At 36.3% G+C, this 27,937-nt stretch overlaps 1 protein-coding gene across 2 annotated transcripts in view; it reads left to right on the top strand.

Moving 5' to 3' along the window:
* Positions 1-27,937, top strand: part of LOC121375052 (elongation of very long chain fatty acids protein 5-like) — a 48,087-nt gene that overhangs the window by 13,059 nt on the left and 7,091 nt on the right. The window contains exons 1-6 of one of the 2 annotated variants that reach the window (XM_041502270.1): positions 3,341-3,640; positions 6,200-6,262; positions 22,438-22,628; positions 24,420-24,509; positions 25,953-26,124; positions 27,207-27,331. In XM_041502270.1, the coding sequence (XP_041358204.1) occupies positions 6,205-6,262; positions 22,438-22,628; positions 24,420-24,509; positions 25,953-26,124; positions 27,207-27,331 (636 nt within the window). In that variant the 5' untranslated portion in view covers positions 3,341-3,640; positions 6,200-6,204. Of the gene's footprint in view, positions 1-3,340; positions 3,641-6,199; positions 6,263-22,437; positions 22,629-24,419; positions 24,510-25,952; positions 26,125-27,206; positions 27,332-27,937 lie in introns of those variants that run through there. The other variant, XM_041502269.1, reaches the window with a different exon arrangement.

Here is a 27,937-nt window from a genome sequence, read left to right as displayed (position 1 = left end):
TGAATGAATGAATGAATGTTTAACGACACCCCAACACGAAAAATACATCGGCTATTGGGTGTCAAACTATGGTAATGCAAACAAATAAAGTGATGATCAACATCAATATAAAAATTCAAGATTTAAATAAAAACAATGTAAAGAACTGTGCAAAAATACAAATATCACAGATAGATACTGACGTTTACTAAAAATTTCAATTGTGCTGTATTGGCCATACTCAAAGAGAATGTTACACCCCTGCACCACGGTGAGGATACAGCACGCGCAGGGGTGCATTTAAAAGCGGCTATTATTGCATGCCAAGGTCTAGATAGATTTCATTAAATAGCTTTTGCAGACATGCTTTTGTCAAAACACAGTTATGCCTACATACACCAAATAACCAGTGTTGCAAGTTTGCTCTGTGCCATATTATAAAGATGCAATCAATATGTCATTGATAAGGACTACTGACATCAGTTAAAACTATATGTATCTTGGTCTGGGTATTTGCAAAGGCAAAAATTACTTTCAAAAATTTACTTATCAAAATAAATTTCGCATTTGACGTTCTGTCGAAGTTTATCATGATGGTCTACTTTCAACTAGGTGTTTGATAGGTGGTGTGTGGTTATGTGCGTGACGGTGTGAGGATTACTTCGCATTCAAGCTTTGTAAGACTGCCTGTCCGCTCGTCTGCAGTCATATCGACTAACAATAGAAAAAACCCATATCACGTTTGTGACGGTACATGCTCTTAATTTCTTTTCGCCTGTGGCGATATTAATTGTTTTAGAGGGTCGTGTGCACTTGTTACGTAATACTTCTGCGCGACGGTCCTCGATCGGTACGCCTAATACACACCCGTAGCCAGGTGCGGAGGCCATGTGGCGAGTAGTTACGTAATACCTCTGCGAGTGCGGTTTTTACAACCGTGATTTGGCGACGATGGCGTCAGTAAGTCTGACGATCAGAGAGAAATAATACCGCTTGGTCGCGGTGGAAATATCAGATGATAGGGGGAGGTACCGCCTTGTACCCCCAGGCGAATTTCTGATTTTATAAAAAAAATAGCTAGTTTTTAGAAATATCGAGGAGAACGAAAAGGAAGCTTCCCGGGAACGTTGTCCGTATGGACTGGTAAATATTTTATTTCTGCTCTGTGTATAACCTTGATGTGATTGATGTGACTTTAAATATTTTAATACTGTATTATACCAATATTCTTTAGACAGTGTCTTCGGTCATCTGACGAAGTAAATCGTAGTCTTACTGTTCTATATTTTATACGAGTATTTGGTAATATAAAGCTTAGCCAGTTATCCTAGAAGACCTAGGTAAACTGTAGGTTATTGTCTTTATTGTGATAGGTACCAGTATTAATTCTGTGTTACAAGGTTACTGAATGAGTAGTTAGGGTTAATTAAAAATTAACCCGTTAGGAATAGAGCTGTAATTCCTTTATTAATTAAGTTCCCCTGGAAGCGTTTCTAAATTATCACACGTTACTGAACGAGTAGTAAAGGTTAATTAAAAATTAACCAGTTAGGAATGGTGTTGTAATTCCTTTATTAATTAACTTCTCCTGGAAGCGTTTCTCAATTATCACACGTGTGGGTGTTGTGTCACGGTGAAGTGATTCGCATATTGTGTAACTAGACACCTAGAGATTAACTAAGTAAGTGATCAGTTCTGGGTTGTTATTATTGTTGTTATTAATTAACTACTACGGCTGTACATTTGTCAGCGTAGGTTAATACAGATTCCAAAGTGTATTGTGTTTTGTTGTGTTTCTAGTGAGCTAAACGTGCTATAATAATATATACTTTATATAAGATCGTATCTCTGATCATACCTAGACGAGCCAAAGCGGTTTTGAACTGCCTGTTACAGAGAGATCTAATAGATATACAGTTAGGAGAGATATTTTGATAATCGTGTTTTATTCAGTTACGGGAATTATAGAATCCCCGTGACAACGTTACTGCTGTCGGCTTTCACAACTGTGGCTAAACAATGTATTGTCAAACGTTTTTTAGTTGGAAATTCAGACTCGTAACAACACTGTACACGCTTTGAGAGGAAAGCAAGATTTTGTATTTTTGTTTGACAATGAAGTAGGGCAGGGCGACGATAATCAAGGGCGGTGCGGGAACAAACACGACAGGGCGGCACAAAACGGGGGCAGGGCGCAGCGCCCCTCTATTTATTGCTAGCTAGAACACTGATTATATATGTATATCTATATATATATATATATATATATATATATATATATATATATATATATAAAATTAACCGAGCCTGTCAAAGTTAAAGCTTGTTTTATTAATAACACCACTAGAGCACATTGATTTATCAATTATTGGCAACAGAATGTCAAACATTTGGTCATTTTTAAAGCCTAATTAGAGGAAACCCGCTATTTTTTTCCATTAGCAGCAAGGGATCTTTTATATGTACATGTACGAAAAGAACAGAACATACCATGGTATTTGATATACCAGTCGTCAGGCACTGATTGGGGTGGGATAAAAACGCAATTATATACTGGTCCACTGAGGGGGTTTGATCCTAACACTTCAGGCTATAGCTCTATCGACTGAGTTAATAATAAAAAAAATAATTCTAGATTGCATCTTTAACTGGGAGCATTCATATTATCATTATCTACTTTGTATCTGAGATTTGTTAAATCAAGTCTTTGAAGTGAGGTATCAAGTCAGGGGCGGATTATGTTTTAGGCAAGGGGTGGGTGGGTGCATGGTGGTTCCGAAACAATATCAAAATGTTTATAATTTGAAATTATAAATTTTACGTAGACATCAATTTAGATCTACGTGGGTTTTGTGTTTTTTAGTCGAGATGGGGGGGGGGGGGGGGGGTTCCGTGCAACTGGGACCTCCCATAATCCGCTCCTGCAAGTGCCCGAGGGGTTTGGGGGCAATTTAACTTAAAATCTCCCTCTATTAATTTTCAACTATTTTACAGATTAGGCTACCTAAAGTTAAAACCAGAGCAAAAATAACAGTGCCCCAATCACCTCGGGATTTCGGTCATGGTACGACTCTGTAATGATTTTGTCGTTCAAATTATAACGTAATAAATCCATCTCTAAGACCCCTGCGCGTGCTGTAACCTCACCGTGGTGCAGGGGTGTAACATTCTCTGAGAATGGCCAATACTGTACTGAATACAGCACAAATTGAAATTTTGAGTAAAAGTCAGTATCTATCTATGATATTTGTATTTTTGCACAGTTTTTATTTAAATCTTGCATTTTTATATTGATGCTGATCATCACCTTATTTGTTTGCATTACCATAGTTTGACACCCAATAGCCGATGTATTTTTCGTCCTGGGGTGTCGTTAAACATTCCTTCATTCCATCTCTAAGAATGACAAAATCCGAACGAAGTTTGGATATTATACGGTAATATGCAAATAAGCAATCACATGATACAGAAAAACCCCTCTCAGATGATGTAGAATAGGTCACAAACCCGGATGCTGATTGGTTAACTCTCTAAATGCCCTTCAGTTCCGCCGCATGTGTCTTCATTCACCGGCTACACCGAAAAATTATTGCAAAACTGAAAGAGGATTAACGAAGACCGCACTCTTTTCCCACCATTTTAATATTAAGTCTGTTTTCAGGTAAGAAAAATAGGTTTAAATTTCCAATAATGGCGGCTGGTTTTAAAACAGGCATTTGCACATTAATCCTCTGCCATGTTCTGTAAATGCTAATGACACTGACAGCAACGTTCGATTCATCTGCTCTTCGTACCTATCCGCTTCATGTGTTCATCTTCGCCTGTCGCACTTCAGTAGACCAGGATAGAAAAATCGGGCATAGATGAAGATTTTCTCATATTTTCACTCTGTTGATAATCATAATGTGTCTGTTGCCTATGCGTGGTGGTGTTATATAATAAACTGACAAGCTAATGATAATCGGTCTGATTGTATTATGCAATATAATTATTTCCGGTTCATGTTGTACTGCCTTTTTATGATCTATTAAAACCTTTTTATTTAAAGTACAAAGTATTATTCCATATATTTTTGGTTGTTAAAATTATCTGATAATTTAATGTAAATCAAACTTGAAGGAACACAACAAAGCACACACCCCAAAAAAACCTACCCCACCCACCACCCCACCATAATTAAACAGGAATTTTTTATCATGTTGTCATACATTTTTGAACATGTTTTCAAACCAATTTTATATTAAATTTTTCATGCATATAATGAACATAATTATATCAACAAAAAATGCCAATTTGATAGCAAGAATTGTTACAATAACAAGATCAGACAAAAATGTGTGTAAAAGTTCCTTTGTAAATATGGCAATTAAAATATTAACAATGGTGTACATTTGTCAAGTAATGCATAACTTTTATCATTTAAAAAAAACAAAAACAATATATGTTCTTATTAGAGTTTCTACCAGAATTTGTTTACAGACTTTATTTTTTTAAGTTAACTTTTTTATGATAAAATTAATTACTCATATCATTACTGTATGATTTTCTTAACTCTAATCTTAACGTTAACCCATTTTCATTCTGGGGTAGGCCCCCCATAACCCCTGTTGACTGGTTGCATTCAATTCCATAGGACCATACCCCAAAATTTCTTTCTGGCAGAAACGCTGTCTATGTAAGTTTTGCATGGTCTATTCGTGACCTGATGCTTATAGACTCCAGACTAATAGTTAAAGTTGTTTTGTTTAACAACATCACTAGAGCACATTGATTTATTAATAATTGGCTATTGGATGTCAAACATTTGGTAATTCTGACATTTAGTCTTAGAGAGGAAACCTGCTACATTTTTCTATTAGTAGTAACTTCAAGGGATCTTTTATATGCACCATCCCACAAACAGGATATCACATACCATGACCGTTTATATACCAGTCGTATTGCACTGGCTGGAATGAGAAATAGCCAAATGGGCCCACTAGGCGAGCTCTTTACCACTGGGCTATGTATCTTCCCCAGCAGAAACTACAACGTCATGGCAACGCCATACAAAGTGTGACATCATTAGAGGTTTGAGTCTAAAGTTTTATAACCATAGGCTCTGCATTTGATGTTTTGTCTACTTTGTTTATTCTCATGAATATGCATTTCCATTCATGTATGATAAAAACTGCCCAATTGTTCAAAAACATAATAATTTTCTGATAACAAATTTGTTTTTTGAACTTTTTTTCCCCAACAATGCTTCAAGCTATTGAGCTGAAATTTTGTGTATATACATACATGTAACTTTATCATGTACTGCTACATATCAAGTTTGACTTTCATGGTAATTTGAACATTTTGGCCCTTGAACCTAGATATAAGCTGAAATTGTGTGTAGGTCTCAATACACGGATCACTTCCGGGTTAGAGTTCATTCATCATGGTCCATTATAGTTCCTAATTGTGACACATGTTATGGTTTACATATTCACTTCTAGGAAATGGTGAAGAATTAAAACAATATGTATGTTTAATGGTAAGCCTTCTGGCTGTATTTTGCCCATGTTATTTGGTAATATTGTGCATCGACCTTTTGGGACATGGGTGTATAGCGCAAGAGACAGCCGGAGTGAATCGATTAATGAACCACCTGTCCAGACCGATACTACATCCAGATGTGGTCATATAGCAAAAAACAGAGACGGAAATGTTCTTTGGAGTGAAAATAAATGCTTATATAATGTATGTTCGCAATGGTGTATGTTGTTAGTGCCAATGAGAACCCATTCTATTGGCAATCTTCGTTTGAAGTTGGGCAACTTAACATGGATTTCAATGGCAGATGACATCTGTGTAGTGAGACCATAATGTAGCTTTATCGTGTACATACTGTTACAGATCAAGTTTGAATTTTATGGCAATTTACTCATTTTGAACAGTTACAGCCCTTGAACAAAGGAGATATTTTTTGTGGACTATTTTGGGGGCAATGCTTAAAGATAATGAGCTGACATTTTGTGTATAGTTTTAGTTTATTATGTACTGTTACATATTTTTTCACAGTTATGGCTCTTGATCTTAGAAGATAAAAATTTTTGTTTGGCTCTCTAGGGGACATGTATTTCTTTAGCAGTACTCTTAGAATGCTTGTTAAAATATTTGCGTTTATTGTATTACTAAATTATATAAATGTGTACATCTTCAATCTATTATAAAAGTAATTTTTACGTTTCAGACAAAATGGCCACTTACATCAAAACTTTAATTCAGCAGTATGAAGAGGCTGTACCCCATGCAGGTAAGCTTGTGAATAGAAATAGTCATTATTTGTGATCTCATATAGAAAGGAAAAGAAATATTTGTTATGGCACCTCAGCACATTTTAACTACATGCAGGCCTCACACGAGGTCAAAATCATAGAGCAAAGTCACTTCTCTCTCAAACTTTAGAGAGGGCGAAGTTTTTAACAGCAGGGAGACTTAAATTTTTAATCCAAAAAATAAAATACACTAAAAGAAGTTATCTTATACAGGTGCATTGTTTACAATATCTATTTTGGTTTTTTAAAATTATTATTTTGTTTTACCATCTGTACTGCTAATTGATAGATATGTGCTCTATAGTTTTCACATGTCGTCTTCTTTAGAAATAATGAAATGTAATTAAAAAGCATTAATTTAACCGTTTAAAATTAATTCTCTCACAAGTTTGTCTTCTCATTTAATTTAATAACTACTCCATGTAGAGTATTGTCGTCATAGGTTAATCTATCACGGTCAAGCTTAGATTACCCAGAGGCAATTAAATGCATTCCACAGTCAGTTTCTTAATTGATACACTGTGGAGTTGACTGAAATCGTGAAGGTGTGAAAATTGCTTATCTGCTGCACCTTGTCAATGTTTCAAATAAAAATATTTTTATAGAATTTATAGTGGCCGCTTAACATGGGCACTTTAATGACTTGGGGATCCAGTTTAAGTGGCCGCAGGATGTGTAGGACAGGTCACCGCTTATTATGAGTGCATATACATTAAAAATCCGCTAGGACAGGTTTGTCTGTATTATTTTATAATTTCAGCATCTATTTTGTATGTTGAATTTAATCATTATGACAAAGTCTACGTAGAACTAGTTAATTACTCCCCACATTTTTTTCACGTCGAGGTCTGCTGCTCCAAACAAATATTTTTTTCAATGTATTTTCCAGTGGAGCATGACCCAAACTCCCTAAAAAATATTCACTCGCCATAGTCTAGATCCCAACTCTTGTACAATTTCCAGCACATTCACCTGACAATATGTTTCAACAGTCGATAGCACGTTTAGGCCTACTATTAGTCCCAGACACAGGTGTCTTCTGAGCTAGACCGTCTATCTGTGAGCCTATTGCATGCTTTTGTGGCGCCAGTCTGTTCAAACTCTCAGACACTTCACACTTAATTATTATCAATGAATCGGTGTTCGTCAAGTTCCTCAAGTTCTTCACCATTCATCCGTGATGTGTAAATTGCAAGTTATGACTATTTTTTAAAAGGCGACACAGATTTTGCCTTACATTGATTGGCACGGCGAAGTCACGCTGGTTGGAGTGAAGTTTGGGCTCACTTCGCCCTGTACACAATTGGTAACCCATTGTTGCCGTATATAGTCTAATCATACTGATAAAGCAGCATGGAATATTATATATATATATATATATATATATATATATATATATATATATATATATATATATATATATATATATATGCACTCCTATCAGGGTTTCTGCCAGACGGTATAATGGGCGTGGCACCATACCCAAATATATATTAATTTTTTTTAAGTTAACATTTTTACAAAATTGATTACTCTTATCATTATCATCTGATTTTCTTAACCCTAACCCTAAACTTTACCCATTTTCTTTCTATTGAAGGCCCCCCATACCCCTGTTGACTGTGCATTCAGTTCCATAGTGCCATACCCAAAAACATTTTTCTGGCAAAAATACTGCCTATAGATAGATATGACAGTACATACCACAGTCTTTGATGATGAAGTCTTGGGGTACTGGTTGGGATGGAAAAAAACAACAAACAATATCTGGCAGGAATTTCAGCCAATTTTGACCTCTGGTAGAGGCCTCCTTAATGGTAATAAAAATAATATGTATTATGAATGTTAACATAACAGAGTACTGTGATAGGCTTTTCTCCAATCAGATGTGTCATGACATGTTCCTATGTTAGTTGGGGGCAGGACGTAGCTCAGTCGTAAAGCGCACGCCTAATACACGGTCAGTCTGGGATTGATCCCTGTCTGTGGGCCTATTGGGATACTTCTCGTTCTAGCCAGTGCACAATGGTTGGTATATCAAAGGCTGTGGTATGTGCTATCCTGTCTGTGGGATGATGCACACATAAAAGATCCCTTGCTACTAAAGGAAAAATGTAGTGGGTTTCCTTTCTAAGACATGTCAGAATTACCAAATGTTTGACATCCAGTAGCCGATGATTAATAAATCAATGTGCTCTAGTGGTGTTGTTAAACAAAGCAAACTAACTTTTAACTATGCTCTAGTTGTGGTCTTAAACAAAACAAACTTTGTTTTTTATGTTGTTAATAGTTTGGAGAACAGACATTTACATTAACAACTTGTTTGGGATCACAACTGGTGACACTTCATTGCTCTGGTATGTTTGTTTTTCAGTGATTAAGACATGATGTTGCATGTTAAATATTATTTATCAACTTCACTTCTATATTCAGTGCAATGAAGCAAAATGGCGGCACCTATCAGGACTCACACCAGAACAAATTTTGGTTTAGCCAGTCTTCAGATTAAGAGGATTTCCTTGAAAATTATTAAAATAAAATTAAAATATAGTTAATTTAAGGAATAGTTTACTAGCCAAAGACTATGTGTTGTAACCACTTTGCTAATTTTTATACAATGGACAAAGTGAGCCATGATCTAAATTATATATATATATATATATATATATATATATATATATATATATATATAATTTAGAACAGGCTTCACATTTTACCATTTTGTTAAATTAATACACCAGTTCACGTACAAGTTTATATACCATATATCGCTGTGCATTAGCCAACTTTTCAAGCCTGTAAATACCATTATGAGAAGAGGGGTTGGCAATACACGGAGTCGACAAAAATTTCGAAAATACAACAGAATATAGGCATGTATGGAAATACGATACTAGTAGTTAACGAAAACTTGGTCATTCTAGGCTTTAAAACTTTAACATGGCATTGTTTGGCCAGTATGTTTAACGGCCTATACCAGTGTCCATTTGTTTGATACACACAATAAAAGTTATATTTTATTTAAGAAATGAAATAAAATTTATTTAATTTTTATCGTTTCAACAATTTCCGGCAAAAGGCACCGACAAGTAGTACCAGTATTTGGTGCCAAATGTGTTACGTGATAGGAAAAGGCATTAAGTCTTTTCATGACCGCTGATATTGTGTCCTCAATGGCAGATTTAGGTGTAAACCACTTGCACCGACCAGTGATCCATAACTGGTTCAACAAAGGCCATGGTTTGTGCTATCCTGCCTATGGGAAGCGCAAATAAAAGATCCCTTGCTGCTTATCGGAAAGAGTGCCCATGTAGTGGCGACAGCGGGTTTCCTCTCAAAATCTGTGGTCCTTAACCATATGTCTGACGCCATATAACCGTAAATAAAATGTGTTGAGTGCGTCGTTAAATAAAACATTTCTTTCTTTCTTTCAATTGCAGATTTAACTGGTCAGAACTGATGATTTTTACTTACTGTCATTGTTGATTCTGCAATTCCTAATAAATTATTAGAAACCGTTTTATTATAAAAAGAACAGTGTTCATCATTGCAATTATCTATTGTGGGTGTCAAATAATATTTACACCGCTGTATAAAAGTGAATATTTATCAGCTAGCGATGTCCATGCAATTTAGTTGAAAAAGATAGAAATAAAAGAACAGAACAATGTTATCCCGCATTAGGGGATTTTTTTTTAATAAACCTTTTAATCTTTTTTTTAGCTGTCTTGAAATCTTTATTAAAATAGTTTTTGTACATTGTACTTTGATCAGTTCGCCAAAACAAATTCCAGCGATTAACTGTTACATGAGACCGACATTATCTCGATTGGATATATCTATATTGTTGCCCGTTTCAACATTGAGTCGACTTACATATTATACTAACCTTTTTGTACCAGATATTGAGGGGCAAACTAAGGGGCCGGCTTATCCACAGAGTCGGCTAATGTACAGCGATACATAGCAAGCAATAATGTGCATCAGATCATAGGCACTTGATGACAGGATAATTTAAATACTGTCCATATACCACAATATACCCCTCAAAAAACCCTCTTAGCACGCACTAGCCTACATACAAACCCCTGAAAATATTGCTGTTGTCAAAGAGGAATAGAAAAAAAAAAGAAGAAGGAAAAACAAAATAATGATAACCACTAACACGTAGCCTTCTTTTTATGGTCCTGATGAAGTGTTTTTAATACCTGATTATATGAAAGTCATAAGATATTTTTCAAGAAGCATATGATACAAATTAAGCTGTAAAAGTATATTTTTACTTTTTTTTACATTTTTCTCATGTTGTTTCGTGTTTTAAAATTTGCATTATGGGCGGGGTAAAATCCTCATTTCGTCATGGCCGGGAATAAAACGCGAATCAAAATGCTTAGGATAGGGTGCTGTTAAAAAAAAAGAAAGAAAAAAGAAAAGTACTGAATGTTTATCGGACATTGGGCTTTTAATCACAGTGACTAACTAAAATCAGCAACCACCGTATCATGTACTAGTGTCATTTGGAAATGGTTTATTATCCTGTCATCAAGTACCTATGCATCAGATATCATTGCCCATTAAATCACAGAGTTCAGTTGGTAAACCTATCAGTTACACATGGCACAATATGCATTAAAAGTATTATTACTTATATAAAGTATGAATTAGTCATTGGCCACACCATTACCAGGATGCAAACTGATTTTATGGCTTAAAATTGTCTGGGAACAAGAGGCAACTATACTGAATGAAATACACAATATCAGGTTTTGTAAAGGTCATAGAAGTCATGAATGGAATTTGCTTGGTAAATAAGCGTATGAACCCTGATTATGCTTTCTGATCAGGTCTTTAACCTTTAGACTACTGGATTAATTTTTAACAAAAACCACGTTGAGTGGGTACAAGTTTATAATTTTTACTCACATATATTCACTTAAATGTTTCATAAATACATGAAATAAAGTTCATATATGAATCGGTAAGTATTATTTTCGTGTCTTTTTTTGTAATTTTTATTATTTTAGATCGGCTAATGGTGATTAAAATTAGGCAAAAAATCGAAAAAGTTGCGTTTACTTACGGGCATTTGTGGCCAGCTGTCCAGTATTTATGTCCATTATTCCCGATAACTGGTTTTCTGACCAGAATTTTTTTTTAAACCCGAACTACGATTCATATTGCAATATTTGGTAATTTTCGTTGTTGGTAAAACGATCAAATTTATTATCAAATTAGCTGTTACAATCAGCTATCGATCCCTGAAAATTACCGCGACATGCCGCCATTGTTGTCAAGCGAAAATACTTGCCGAAAACCACTTTTTGAACTCAAAATTTCAAGGTATTTTCAATTGAAAAAATCAAAACAAAAACCACCATTTTGAAAAAAAATCTTTTTTCTTTAATTATATTTCCGTTTCCGGTGAGTGTCGTTTGCAAAACGGCGGGAAATATGAATTGGGGAATGCACTGTATACAGTGTACAGTATATCGACTGACGTGACGTCGGGCGAGATATCTCGCCTGCAGTAGTCAGAAGGTTAAATTGCATCAAAGTCAAGGCGATAAATGTTGTGCCCAAAATATATATGCCCAAAACAATGATGACCAAATTAAGTACAATGATGACCAAATTAAGTACAATCATGACCAAATTAAGTACAATGATGACCAAATTAAAATGATGACCAAATTAAGTACAATGATGACCAAATTAAGTACAATCATGACCAATCATGACCAAATTAAGTACAATCATGACCAAATTAAGTACAATCATGACCAAATTAAGTACAATCATGCTGACCTCAAAATGCAGTTTAATGAACTCCTGTAAATGTGAACTAGAGGCGAGTGGTGATCTCTGTCATTTTCTGGTGAAGACTTGCTTTGATATATATATATACTCTTCAAAAAAAGAAACGCAAAAGGGTACAAATGGGTTATAACTCCGATTTTATGTTTCCTACCGGTTCATGCTTTGTGAATATAAGGTCATTGCATGTCCCAAACACATTCCCACGGTTACATTCGATAGAACGCAGCTACTGTACAATAAAGTTCCAAAATGTGAATATTCGCAGAAACGCAGCCACGTGCAAACCATGTCACCACTGCACGTGCGTTGTCTGCACGTGCAACATGAACACCGACAGTATAAAAGTGCAGGGTGTTCGCTTGCCTGGCCTCTGTATCTGGCCGACAGTTGACAATCCAGGACATGCCACGTCTCAGTGAACCGCAGAGAAACAATGCCATCGGCCGACTAGACGCAGGCGAATCCAGAACGGCCGTTGCCAGGGCATTCCATGTGTCCCCAAGCACCATCTCCAGACTGTGGGACCGTTACCAGCAACATGGATCAACACGTGACCTCCCTAGATCCGGTCGACCACGGGTCACTACCCCCGGGCAGGACCGCTACATCCGGGTACGCCACCTTCGAGAACGATACCTTCGGGAACGATTGACTACTGCCACCTCCACAGCCGCAGCAATACCAGGTTTGCGCAGGATATCCGACCAAACCGTACGGAACCGCCTACGTGAGGTAGGAATTCGTGCCAGACGTCCAGTTCGAGGTGTCATCTTAACACCACAACACCGTCGACTCCGACTGCAGTGGTGCCAGATTCATCGACAATGGCCTCAACTGCGATGGAGACAGGTGTGGTTCAGTGACGAGTCCCGATTTCTGCTCCGACATCATGATGGAAGATGTCGCGTGTATAGGCGTCGTGGTGAACGTTATGCGGCAAACTGCATGCAGGAAGTGGACAGATTCGGCGGGGGGTAGTGTCATGGTGTGGGCAGCCATCTCACACACTGGCAGAACTGACCTGGTCCACGTGCAGGGCAACCTGAATGCACAGGGCTACATTGACCAGATCCTCCGGCCACACATCGTTCCAGTTATGGCCAACGCCAACGCAGTGTTCCAACATGACAACGCCAGGCCTCACACAGCACGTCTCACAACGGCTTTCCTACAGAACAACAACATTAATGTCCTTCCTTGGCCATCGATATCACCGGATTTGAACCCAATTGAGCATCTATGGGACGAGTTGGACCGACGCCTCCGACAGCGACAACCACAGCCCCAGACCCTGCCCGAGCTGGCAGCAGCCTTGCAGGCCGAGTGGGCCACCATCCCCCGGGACGTCATCCGTACTCTGGTTGCTTCAATGGGCAGGCGGTGCCAGGCAGTTGTCAACACACGCGGAGGCCACACCCGGTATTGACTCCAGATGACCTTGACCTTGGTGGTGTGTCCTATCACTTATCACAATGGACTAGAGTGAATAGTGAACAATCCTGCAACATTTGGTAATTATCGGACTCACCATTCAATAATTAAATCAATTCTCCAAATGTTACGACAATGTGGTTTTGCGTTTCTTCTTTTGAAGAGTATATATGTGGGCTTTAGTACATATGGATTTACCAGTGCAATGACATTATTGTGGCCCAGTTGGATGGGTACAAAGTCCACTAGTTACTTGTTGGCAGAAATAAAATAGCATGTCCTCCATACAGATTGCAGTTGAACACTGATATATACTGATATCCAAAAGAAACTATACCAATATTCTGAGAGACTACTAAAGAAAAACTAAAATATGTTGCATGTTTGAAACACATAATATTCACGAGAGTGGTGTTTTGCATGTTGGGAACACAACTGCATTCCATAAAAGCAGAAACCATTTTATCCATTTTATAAAGAAAATTAAATAATTTTTCTTGGTATAGTTTCTTTTTGGATGTCAGTATAGTGAAAAATGTTTATGAAATAACTTGACATCCATACAAATTGCAGTAGCACTGATGTAATAAACACATTTATGTTTATTAAAGGTGTATTTCCCATTGAGCATAAAACTATTATTAATAGCTGACACTTTTGTTTAAAATTGCTGAATATAAAATTATTCATGTATATGGGTTTATAAAAACACCATTCCTTTGGTTATAAACAGATTACTAAATTTGTTTGTTGAATTTTCCATATCAAGTTAATTTCTGTTGTCCATATTCTCGTAATAAAACTGATTGGTAAGTTACTACTAACACTAGTGACAAATGAACATTTTAACCTACTGTATAATAAAAATGTATATTGTTTGCAATCACCAGACCAACTCATATTTATATTATAATAAAACTGTATATTGTTTGCAATCACCAGACCAACTCCTGTTTATATTATAATAACAAAATGTTTTGCATCTGTACACTTTACGGGCAGGACATAGCCCAGTGGTAAAGCACACACCTGGTGTGCGGTCGATCTAGGATCTATCTGGCGTTGGTGGGCCCATTGGGCTATTTCTAGTTCCAGCCAGTAAACCATAATTGGTATATCAAAGGCCGTGGTATGTGCTTCACTGTTTGTGGGATGATACATATAAAAAAATACCGTGTTAATAGTGAACAAAAAAGTAGTGGTTTCCTCTCTGTGACTGTCAAAATGACCATATGTTTGACATGCAATAGCCGATGATTAAAAAATCATGTGTTCTAGTGGTGTCATTAAACAAAACAAACAAACAAATTGTACACTTTATTACAGTCAGATTGGCAGAACGGTGCCAATTTTTGACATTCATATCTTAATGAATTCCAAAAGTATAATGCCTCCCTGCCTACCCCACTCTTACTACTTGTATGTATTGACTAAGTACTATAGTTCATACATTATTTATACATTGTAATAAATATTATAAAGTATGTTTTGTTATTTCACAATATTTTTCCATTTTTTTTGTACATCAAGCCAAGGTACATTTATTGGGGGGAAAACCCCACTTTTTGTGGAGTCTGGGACAGACTATAAAGTGTGTCCATTCCAAATAAAATTGTTAGTAATGTTGATGTTCTGCATTTGTGTTAAAAACTAATAAGTCATAAGAAGTATGAACTGGGCAAAAAAACCCAGTATAGGATCGAATCATCTCAGTGTACTCATTTTTGTACTGTGCTTTTATGTGTCCCAACTGGTACCCAATGACTGATATATCAAAGACCATGGTATGTGCTGTTCTGTCTATGGGAAAAAGTTCTAAAAAAATATCCCTTGCTGCTAATGGTAAATTCTGCTAATGGTAAATTCTACCAGGTTTTCTCTAAGACTACATATCTGACATCCAATAGCTGATGATTAATAAATCAAAGTGGTGTCGTTAAAGAAAACAAACTTTAATTTTAACTTTTTAAAGCCTATAAAATAATAGGTTTAGTACTTCAAGGCACAATATACATTTTAGTCAATTATTAATCTATCATTGATCAGTCTTTGCAGACTGATGACCAACGAATCATTGAATGGATGTTTAACAACACCCCCAGCACAAAGAATACATCGGCCATGTGTAAAACAAATTCATCCATTCCCAGCAAATGTACGATGTAGTAGTATACATGTACCTAGTAGTAGTTTACATGTTAATTAGCATTAGCATATCTCACGAACATGCTGTAAGATTTATAAGCCAGTGCACCACGACTGGTATATCAAAGGCCGTGGTATGTACTACCCTGTCTGTGGGATGGTGTATATAAAAGATCCCTTGCTGCTAATCGAAAAGAGTAGCCTATGAAGTGGCGACAGCGAGTTTCCTCTCTCAATATCTGTGTGGTCCTTAACCATATGTCTGACGCCATATAACCGTTAATAAAATGTGTTGAGTGTGTCGTGAAATAAAACATTTCCTATATCACACAGTGATATTCAACATATGATTGGCTGCTGGTCCATGATGATGACATGTCAAAGCCAAATCATCCACTGAACTTAACATCATCAAAACTGATTGTGACAGGTATCTATGATGGATTCGTTAAATGTGGAGGCACCTGCATCACAAAGATTTCAGGTGGAAAAGATGTTAAATTTTGTGAAACATGTGTTTTTGAGGATATGCATTTAAAAATCTATTCAGTACATTTTCAAACAATTTGTAAAATAAAACAGTATCTTTAGAATGGCTTCTTGTGAATTGTATAGCCGGGTAATCTAACCCACATACCGGTAGCAATTATGCACCAGGTGCACTGTTCACAAATGGTTATTTCTTGATGTGCAAATACTGGGTATTGTTTCTATATGCAGTATCGGGGACATTATTAACAGGCAGATTATCTTCCATTGATGATGATGACGAGTTCCACATTGACTAACATAGCTTCACAGAATATACCGACATCTAAAACAAATATAATTATCTACCGGTGGAAATCTATTTACTCTGCATACGTGAGGAAAACCAATGGGAAATACAAACAATCCAGTCCTATTGAGACATGCCTATTTTAATAATGTTTCTGATTAGTCTCATAGATCTTATTGTAGTATGTACCACAAAGGTTATCGCAGTATTTACAAGTACAGTGCGTGTTATGTGCTTTAGTGCATGTTTGCGTTGCTAATTTACCTGTAATTGGAAGTGAGATGTAGCTTAATGGTAAAGTGCTCGCTTCAGTTATGATGGGTCAATGGATGGATCATTATTAGGGATCACAACCAGTGCCACACAACTTGTATATATATCTATTCTATTTTTTTTATATCTCGCTGCCCCTTTTCCATTTACTCCTTTGAATTCCATCTCATTTCTTCCCGATCTGGCAACTCCTATCATCTGGCTTCTTTTGCTGTCCACCTCCACATCTCAGTCCTTGTCTGTCCAACCGCGACAAGTGCTTGTCTCTTGTGGCTATCTGTGCCACATACCTGTCATTCCCCATCAGCTTTTAGCTGTGAGCTTAGTCTGACCACTTCGGAGAGTGTTCAGTGCTTATTTCTGGCATTGTTAAGAGGCACTTGTAACCACCTACTATTCTCCCCTACAACCAGCGGTTATATATATATATATATATATATATATATATATATATATATATATATATATATATATATATATATATATATATATATATATATATATATATATATATATATATAATATAGGCAAAGCCTTTTTAACAGTTTACGATCATTCTGATCACTTCTCCTCTTTTGATTTGTACTGCTGACAGCCTTCTTTGCACTTAACCGATACTCTGTATTTTTCAAGAATCCATCTAATGACCATACACACTTACACATGCTAAATATGTACAAAGATGAATTCCGTAAATACAACCGAAATGGAAGCAGCCATATTTGTTACTTGACACAAGTGGTTATATACATGGCCGTGTATAGAGCCTCGAATAATGAGGGTCGGTCATATTTTTGTGTGGAAAACCCAGTATACGGCCACCACACTCTTTCCATTATGTGGCATGGGCTATATCTAGTATCAAAGAATATACTTTCCTGTCTGGGGAAGTGTATATAAAAGATGTCTTGCTGCAGTTAGGTAGGAGTAGTCTATATGGTGACAGTGTATTTTTCTCACAGGCAAGACCAGGTGTTGAAATAAGCATAATAAGTACAAATTTCAGCCCTCTATATTGCAGCCGATTTGGTCGCATATGCAACCATTTTTTTTCATTTGGAACCGGCCTCGGTGGCGTCGTGGCAGGCCATCGGTCTACAGGCTGGTAGGTACTGGGTTCGAATCCCAGTCGAGGCGTGGGATTTTTAATCCAGATACCGACTCCAAACCCTGAGTGAGTGCTCCGCAAGGCTCAATGGGTAGGGGTAAACCACTTGCACCGACCAGTGATCCATAACTGGTTCAACAAAGGCTATGGTTTGTGCTATCCTGTCTGTGGGAAGCACAAATAAAAGATCCCTTGCTGCCTGCCGTAAAAAGAATAGCCTATGTGGCGACAGCGGGTTTCCTCTAAAACACAGTGTCAGAATGACCATATGTTTGACGTCCAATAGCCGATGATAAGATAAAAAATCAATGTGCTCCAGTGGCGTCGTTAAATAAAACAAACTTCTTCTTTTTTCATTTGGAGACTAAAGAATTTCATGCTATCTACAATGTATATGAAAAATACAAGTTGGTACCAGCTGGCTCCTAGATGAAAAAGTTAATATGGAGGGCTGAATTTAATTCCATTTAGCAGTTACAGACAAACCACCTTAAATCCAGATTATTATTTTGTTCCATTTGATATATACATTAACCAGTATGCTTTGCACATGACAACTCACTTCCTCAGAGGTTAAAAAATACCATTGTCTGATGCCCATGGCAGTGGAATATCGGGCAATTAGCATGCAATATATCTAACTTGCCAATGGACAAGTGAACTATTAAATAATAAAATTCCCAATGCAATGACATTATTTGTTATTTGTAAAATATGACTTTTGCATGTGATTGAAGATGCAGTCTATTTCCAAAACTTTCTTGACACTATTTTGTTTCTATGAATCCATCAGAACATTTTGGCTTTTTCAGTACTAGCAAATGTCTGAAACCGATTACAGAAATAATTGAGATGTTGCGAATTTGTACGAATGAGTTACTATTTTGAGTTATCTTCCTTGGTTCAGTGCATGTGGATACTCGAAACCACAGCACCCCGGCAAATGCTTTTCAAAGAATATACTTTAAAAGTCGTTTCCACAATTGTCAGTAATGATTCCATGACTTGAGTGCTGCTGACTCTCTATACTTCCTCTCTGCTTCTCAACACGTGCTCCAGACACAGCTTATCTCCCTTTACATGCATCTGAATGTTGATCACAGGTGCAGCTGAAATGTCAACGTCGTGCTTGCAAGTTGCTTTAGAATCGGGAGCTGTATGATATTTTGGGAAAATGCTTTGCTAGACGAAGCCTTTGCTTCCATGCATTCAATTGGCTTTCCTTCACGTGTAAAATAAATACACAGGCATTCAAGTGTTTGAAGTTACTTTGTTCCTTGGTCCTTAAATCAAATTATAGTTTTGTACATACTTTTTAAAGTATGGCTGTCAAAAATATCCTGATATTTTCTTCTTTGTGCCGTTCATCGCAGAGCCAGTGATTCGTGCTGGATGTTTGTAACATGTTCAGGGTTCTCTGAATGATGTTTTCCATTTCTTCTGACTGGTCTCCATTTCATCGCAGAGCCAGTGATTCGTGCTGGATGTTTGCAACATGTTCAGGGTTCTCTGAATGATGTTTTCCATTTCTTCTGACCGGTCTCCTTCATCTGTGTTGATATTCAGCTTTTCCACATCCTTCACAAAATCAATATATTTAATGAACATCTTAAATCCCACTTACTGTCATTTGTTCCTCGATTGTCTCTTTGGCATAACAGTTGCTGCCAATGGTTTTAGTTTTGGTTCAGCTGCCTTTAATGAAGAACTGCTACAGAGTTCATTCAGACTAGAATGGATTTGTTCTTTGAAAGTTTCTTACGTTGTATTGCCCTCCAGCTGGTTAGCAGACGGCAATGTTCTAACCATTCTGCAATGTTTCAAAGAATCTAAAACCATGGATGTCTTCATCTAGTTCAGAAGTTTGGCTTAAAATGGTTGCAAAATTCCAAGTGATGGAGGCTGGCTCAATGAGCATATCCTTTTATGACCTGTTCACCTCTTATTCTTGTCACCAGGTGGCTTCAGCTCTGGTGAGAAGTTTTCAGTCTTTCGTTTGAAAGCTGACTTGTTGTGTTTTAAGTTTACTAATGCTGTTGAATTCTGAAAGAAAAACAAACAAAAATAAACAAAAATCTTATGTCCAGTAACCGTTGGCATGACTGTAGAATGAACAATGCATATGAACAATGCATATATTTATCATATCACTACTAAGGAATAGCATTGGGCAACACCCATTATATAAATCACATATTTTGAGACATAAGTATGCAAATATTTACTACATAAGTCTGCAAATTACATTATTACGCAAATCATATACCGAAACATGGAACTATTTTCACCTGTCAAAATTGTTGACGAACAAACATGGCGTCTTTTGCAAGTATGCAAAGTATGAGAAAATCCCCGCGATTGCAGAGACGTTATTCCAAAATCCCCTTTGATGTCCCGTTGAAGTTTTCAAGTTTTATTCTTCAAAACGACCGCAAAACTTTTGTGAAGCTGATGACCCATTCTACATTGCTACACACACACACTCGATATGCCGAAAGCAGGAGAACAGTGGTTCCTCAGGCAATGCATTGGTAGAAATAAACTTGCTGGACTGATGAAAAACATGTGTTCGAGTGGTAATATTTGTACCACTAAATGCCTGACGAACCACTCTGTACGCAAATATTTGGTCCAAAAACTGAACGACAATCATGTTCCTGCTCATTAAATCATGCAGATAACAGGACACAAAAATATTCATTCAGTTAATGCATACAGCCATATAAATCACGACCAACACAAAGAACTGTCGCACATTCTGTCCGCGATATCTACATCTGGTGAATCCTCAAATTTGGTTCCCACGTGTTCGTCTTCGAAAGAAATCCAACAATACTTTTAAATTCGAAACAATCGCAGATCATCAATATTTCTGGCGGTGTGAACACCCATGTTTGGAGTCAGTGGGGGCAACATCGTAATAAATGTGGCTCAGCCTAAAAGTCCTGCTGTCCCCATAAAACGATGAAGAATCATTTTTGACAGTGATTCCGACTCCGACTGAACTTGATGAAGCCTTTAGACTTAGATACGCCTATGTCTGACAATGACGTAGTACCGGTACTCGGCAAAATGCCGCAAAAAGTTATTTTGAAAAATTTGGCTATTGTCAATTATTTTATTATAATTTCATTGTTTACCGGGTATATATAAAACTGTTAAATTAGTATTAAATTGTTTAAATAGCTACAATCGTTCTGTCCGCTTTTAACCTAGTTTCAGAAAGCATAGGTAACCTTCAAGGTGTATTGACAAACCGATTATTAGCTGAGTGATTGACATGTACATGTATTCATATGTCATAAAAAATTGTTACGTCCGAGCATTGGGGTTTTGTTTATTAATCATTTAAGTAAAAAATAAACCAAATTGACAGTGATATAATAAATAGAATTCGTCACTCGTATTTTTAATATGGAAAATATCAACCTCGGCCTGTTAATCTGTATTTTTCTCGCCATAGACTCGACAAATACAGATTAACGAAGCCTCGGTTGATATTTCCCATATTAAATAATACTCGTGATGAATCCCCCCCCCCCCTCTCTCTCTCTCTCTCTCTCTCTCTCTCTCTCTCTCTCTCTCTGTGTCTGTCTGTCTGTCTGTCTGTCTGTCTCTCCTCTCTCTCTCTCTCTCTCTCTCTCTCTCTCTATATATATATATATATATATACACACACACACACACACACACACACACCATGACATTTGACTTTTAATAATTTGAGTAGTAGATGTTTCTGTTGGTTTTTCCTCCTAAATGTACAAATAGTCTTATATACCTGTACTATTAATTTTATCCAAGTGTTCCACTTAAAATAATTTCCCCCCCCCCGCCTCAACAATTAAGCAAAAAAACCCAAAAACATGGAATACATTTAATAGTATACTAAGCTTTTGAAATTTCTATTTAATTTTGTGTCTTAGCAAAAACCATGTTGGATGATTGAGTAAAGCATCGCACTTCCTCCCATCATACTCCCATGAATTTTTACGATTAAAAGGTTATTCTTTATTCTACATCCACAATTGCAGATTGCAGCAAAATGTAAAAAAAAATTGGGCCATAAATGACATTATTTGTTTTTTCACTCCTTGATGCAGCTGCTAATCTGTGTAACATATAGCATGTAAATGATGTTACATTCTTAATGAAAAGTTCCAATATTCTGGATGATTGGAACTTTAGTCATTGAGCCTGTTAGAAATAATTTAAGTCCATGTATTTCCCAAAATGTTCGAGACTGATAGTACAGAATTGTAGTTAAAACGTATGTTAAACTCACTGGTTATGTAAACATAATTCACTTAACCAAACAATTACCGTAACCGAATCTAGAGTCAGGGTTTCTGCCAGAAAATAATTTGAGGGTATGTAATAAAAATGAAACACATCGTAAGTACCCTTATTAGGTGGTCATGGGTTACAAATCTTTTGAAATTGGAAACTGAATTTCATGTGCTTTCACAAATTGTGAAAAGCAGTTCTCTTACTATAATTGTTCTAAAAATTCGTTAATTTCCAAGATTTTAGGGAACATAATTTTACCCTTTTAACCCTCTGGCAGAAACCCTGACAGTTTGTGATTCTATTTTTATCAGATCCAAGAACAAAAAACTGGTTTTTACTGAATAATAACCCGTTTCCGGTATGGATTTTGACCGCTCTGTACATCACAGTGGTGTTTGTGGGACCACGCATTATGAAAAACCGTCAGCCGTTCAACCTGCAGATGTTTATGATTGTCTACAACCTGGCGCTGGTCGGTCTGTCCATTTACATGTTTATAGAGGTGAGTCGGGATTCCACGTCTTAGTCAGGAAAACAGTTTCTTAGCAACTACTGTTTAACATTTTAGAATTGTATAGTACTCAATCCAATGCTTGAAATTGGCGGGTGACAGATATAAAACCCAAGTCATCTCCTCCACTGCAGAATTATCTTCCCTTACTGGATGTCTTGGTAACGGCTAGGGAAAAGACAAACAGCAATTACATTTTAATAAAATGTTTCACATTGTACAAAAAACAAACAAAACTAAAGCTTTTACAGAGCTTATAAAAAGTACAACTGCAATGGAGGACTGCAGAATTGAGAACGATGGTCTGCCCATGTGCGGATATGAATATACACCCAGCAAGGGAAGACAATTCTGCAGTGAAGGAGATGACTCAGGTTGTATAGTATAGTTGTGCTAGTACTAGGTAAGTATGAATAATAATGAAAATTAGAAACAAATTTTCTAATAAACATTCAGATACAAAAAGACCACTGTATTATCTTGTAATGTGACAAAATGGCTGATGGAATTGCTTTAGATAACAGATGGATTTTAAAAACAGTTCTTCTTTTCCTTTGCTTGTTGATGACACATCGAGGCCAGCAGTGATACTGTTCTCTGTAGATCACTTCTTGTACCATACAGCTTCTTTTGGAGAGAGTTGTTGTTGTAGTTGTCCAGGTAGTCTCCTTCAGCTGCTGTAGGTTTATGCAGTCTTGGATGACATGTTAGGTTAAGTGTCAGTCGGTAATAAGAGAATGACCAACTCGCTGAAAGGAGATACAATTCTCTGTCACTTGTGTATAATGAATGTTGTAAACCCGAGACAAAGACTAGGGTTTACAACATTCATTCACTCAGGAAAGATAATCCATAATCAAAAGGTAAAATTTAAAATAAAGTAATGCTAAAACCAGACAAGAATATGTTTTCCAAATTGTAGGCAAACATCAGGTGTTTTTATTTTCAATCAAGATTATTTAAATTTTATAAACAATTATTGAAAATCCTGCATAAAAATAGTTTTTTAGCTAAAAGGAAAAAGACCAAGAGTTAACTCTTGAATAGTGATGTAGTTCATATGATTTTTGTCTTGAATAGTGATAAAATGTTTGATTTGTTGTATTGGTATGTGCTTAAAACATTAAAAATAACGTCACATTTAAGGCATCCTGTTTTTAAATTAAATTTTGAATGTTGAGCATACATGTATGTGAAAGCAAAAAAAGAATAATGCTTTTTACTTGCCATTATGAATACAAAGTATAGAGTAAAATATATTTAAACTGTACAGTTTTGTTATTCAACTTTCATATATAAAACAAATCACCATATGCAGTTTAGTATAGTCTTGATATGTAAACTTTTATGTCATTTGATTTATACTCATGCTGCATCAGTAACCATACAAAATATGTTAGATCAATTAGTGTGGAGATGTCACTTGCAATATTCCAGCTGAGGAGTTTAACAATGAGAATGTTGCCAGCCAACACTTGAAAAAAAGAAAAAAAGAATTGATGCCACAATGCTGCTTTTTTTAAGGCATGGATTGCACTGAAACTGTGTATATTATCTACTGAAATAAGGGGCCTATTTAAATTGAAATCAGAATGCACGTCCTAGTTCATGCGTGATAACATTTTGGCTGCAAATGTGGTTTTAAGTCATAGCAAGAAAAGCCTGGCAGAAATCAACGTCATACCATGTGAAATAAAAAAAAGCCATATTGATGCACGAGGGTGCTGACCAGAGGCCAGAAATTTATTTTGTTTTGCCTTAATATGTGATGTTAATTTTCAGCTATTCCTTGGAATATGGGGAGCAGACTATAACCTTTGGTGTGCCTCGTACAGTACAGACAAATCTCCAAAGGACCCGAGGGAAAATAGAGTGAGTACACAAGTGTTTTCTTTCTTGCATTCAGTTAAATGGTATTAAAAAACCTCCACTTGTGGTTGTACATTTTCGTAATGTATTGCTTTCTCTTATTACTAGATAACAAGATAAAGTAGATTCCTGGTGTTATAGTTGTGCTGTAATTAGGTCACTTTCTTACTCAGCTGTTGGAGAGAGCACCATGTATGTTTTTAGTATCACATGGCAATATCCAACATGTGTGATATTGATTGGCTACTCCATTGTGATCACCTGAATGAAAATGATTGCTTTGTGACACACAGTGTAACTGCAAGCACAGTCAATAAGTTTTAGTTGGAGTACAAGTTAACCCAAAACTGAATGCTCTTTGATGCCCAAGTTAACTGCAAATGCTAATGTAGTCAATAAGCTTTATTTGAAAAAGACCTATAAATTTGTTTTAGCTTTCTTGTATTAGAGTAAGATTAATGTACATTTTATGATGTATTGCAGGTCTAGCTCTGGGAGAGCAAAACAATTTGCCAAATTATCTATTAAACTTCAAAAATTGCAGAATCCTAGTTATTTTCTAACAAAATATGAATCATTCAATGAATTTATTTTGCCACATTAAAATGAAATTCGTCCCTTCTTATTAAAATTTGTAATTCACGAATTTGTCGAATGCCAGAGCTAACCCTGCAGTCTTTAGCTGTTCACATGATCACTCTTTTCAGTGTTTCTGCCAGAAAGAAATTTTTGGGTATGGCGCTATGAAATTGCATATAGCCACAGTCAACAGGGAGTAAGGGGGGGGGGGGGGGGGGGGGGGGGGGGCTCCCCAACAAAGAAAATGGGTTACATTTAGGGTTAGGTTTAAGAAAATCATTAATTTTGTCAAAATGTTAACTTAAAAAAATAATAATTTGGGTATGGCGCCATACCCGTTTTACCCTCTGGCAGAAACCCTGCTTTCCTACTGGTATCACTGGACTACTTACCATACCAACTATATTCCACAACGTGTATTTGCTGAAAGAGTAATATCTAAAAAAAATATGGAGTATTTTAATAAAATTATATCCTTTATGCTACTTTAGTGTTTAATTGAAGAGAAGCTATTTTTCACATTCCATTTTTAAATATTAATTCCTTTATTAAATTTGCCATTTTATCTTGCTTTTATGAAGTAAAAAGGTGTGATGTAGTATTAATTTTCTGGGGATGGTGATGGTGTCAACTTTTGCATTAAAGTTTAATGTGAAAGTTTCTTGTTTAGATCAGTTTCTCAAAAACTATGACTAAGTCCTAGGTCATAATCGCAACCATGGATGTTCATCACATTGTCATTGCATCAAACAATTTGACAGGCAAGACATTTTATTCTGAAGAATTCTTGTTTTGCTTTTTTAGTAATACTCTGCTTCCATATCCAGTAATTTGTGTTTGTTGAAGAGAAGTCGATTCTCGCTGCAGGTAGCCAGAGTTCTGTGGTGGTATTTCTTCTCGAAAGCCGTTGAGCTGATGGACACTGTTCTGATGATCTTACGCAAGAAGTTCGAGCAAGTGACCTTTCTGCACTGGTTTCATCACGCGTCCATGCTCAATATATGGTGGTGGACGATGATGTTTATACCAGGGGGAATGTGTGAGTAGTAATTAATGGATTCATCAAATGATCGCAACATTCTGCCATTGTTAAGTGAAAAAATTCGCAGAAAAACACTTTTTCGACTCAATATTCCCCGGTATTTTTCATTGAAAAACAAAAACCAAAGTCCCGATTTATCTATTCTCTGTTGTTTTATTTCTGTTAAGTACTCCGTGTTTGAGATTAACGGTCCCGATATCCCGGGATACCAGAATTTAATTTTGGATACCAGACTTCAATAACCCAGTATCCCACCAGGATACTAATGTAATATAACATTGTTGTTGGGTTTTTTTAATCCTGCGTTTTCATTTTTCGCTAAAACAATGAACGTCGGTCATTTACTGAAGTTAGGTAACAGTATTTCCGAGCTTGTATCCAGTCTAATGCTATGCCGTAAAAATATGTCCCCCAGTTCATACCCAGTCTAATGCTACACTGGAGCAATAGCGAGGTAGCAATAGACTGGGAACCGCTAAGTCGCTATTGTTTTGTTTTGGATGTTTCCTCCATTCAAATTTTATTTGAAATATTGATTCCACATATGTAGGAAATTGATACAGGTAGGTTTATCATTAGTAATGTCGGAAACAGTTGTAGATTACTGCTAAATATTAATTTATGTCATTATTAAGCAAAAATAGATGCAGCAAATCTTTCTGCAGATTCTGTTTGATTGCCAATTTCACAAATTCCACGATTTCGATTGCGGCGTAGCAATAGACTGGGAACGAGAACAGTGTCGTCCAAGTTTGTTACGATGTTATTTATGAATTTCATTTAAGTGGGATACTAAATTCTCAGGTGGGATACCAGATTTTGAAATGTTAGTATCCAACTGGGATACTGGCCAAAGTTTTTAATCTCGAACACTAGTACTGTGCAAAAATATGGGAAATATGAATTGGGGAATGCACTGTGTACAGTGTACACTATGTCGTCGGGCTTTATGAAGCCATTGTGATCTTTTTTATTATGTTTTATAAGAAAGTATAAGTGAAAATTCTTATTAATACTTTTATAAATATTTTATAATTGATATAATTGTTTTGTTTAAATACTGAACTTTATTCTTTCAGCATGGTTTGGAGCGTGGCTGAACTGTTTAGTGCACGTAGTCATGTATTCATATTATGGGCTCTCTGTCATTCCGTCCCTTAAGCAGAAACTTTGGTTTAAAAAATACATCACAACATTTCAGCTGGTAAGTCTTCATTCTTTCACATGGGTGTCGGAAGATACCAATGACTACTGAGGGGGACTTGTATATTAACCTTTCAGCTTGGGCAGTGAGGAGGAATGTATTATCTTAATAGATAGGAGGAAGTTCCATTATGTTTCACTATTTATTTACATGACAGGTTTTGCCAGAAATACGTCACAACTCAATACTCTTACAAACCACTGACAATCTCTCATCTGGCTCAGACAGATAAGATGTGTACCAAGGATCTTAAACCTTCATTAGATATTAGTATGAAATAATAAAATTAATTATCTATTTCATCCATTAACTCTTTGAGGCCTGGCGGCCATTTTGAATTCCAGCCCTAGGCAGTTTTACCTGCTGGTGCCCTAAAGCATAAACACAGATTTCATGCACTGCAGCAAAAATAACTCTTTAACTTAATCAATAAACAAATCTGCATCAAATTTTGTCAGCTATTTAATTATGTGCAATTAATGAAGAACATATATTATTTTATATGATGTAATTGTAAAAAAGTAGTTTAATTGTCTGTAAATAACAGAAATAAACAAAAGTTTTAATAAACGTTACTGGTAATTGTCAGGAAGTTCTGATTGATTT

The sequence above is a fragment of the Gigantopelta aegis genome, chromosome 6, assembly GCF_016097555.1.
Source record: "Gigantopelta aegis isolate Gae_Host chromosome 6, Gae_host_genome, whole genome shotgun sequence".
NCBI classification, from domain to species: Eukaryota; Metazoa; Mollusca; class Gastropoda; order Neomphalida; family Peltospiridae; genus Gigantopelta; species Gigantopelta aegis.
The sequence above is the reverse complement of the archived record's forward strand: the minus strand, read 5'-3'. Positions and strand labels throughout refer to the sequence as shown.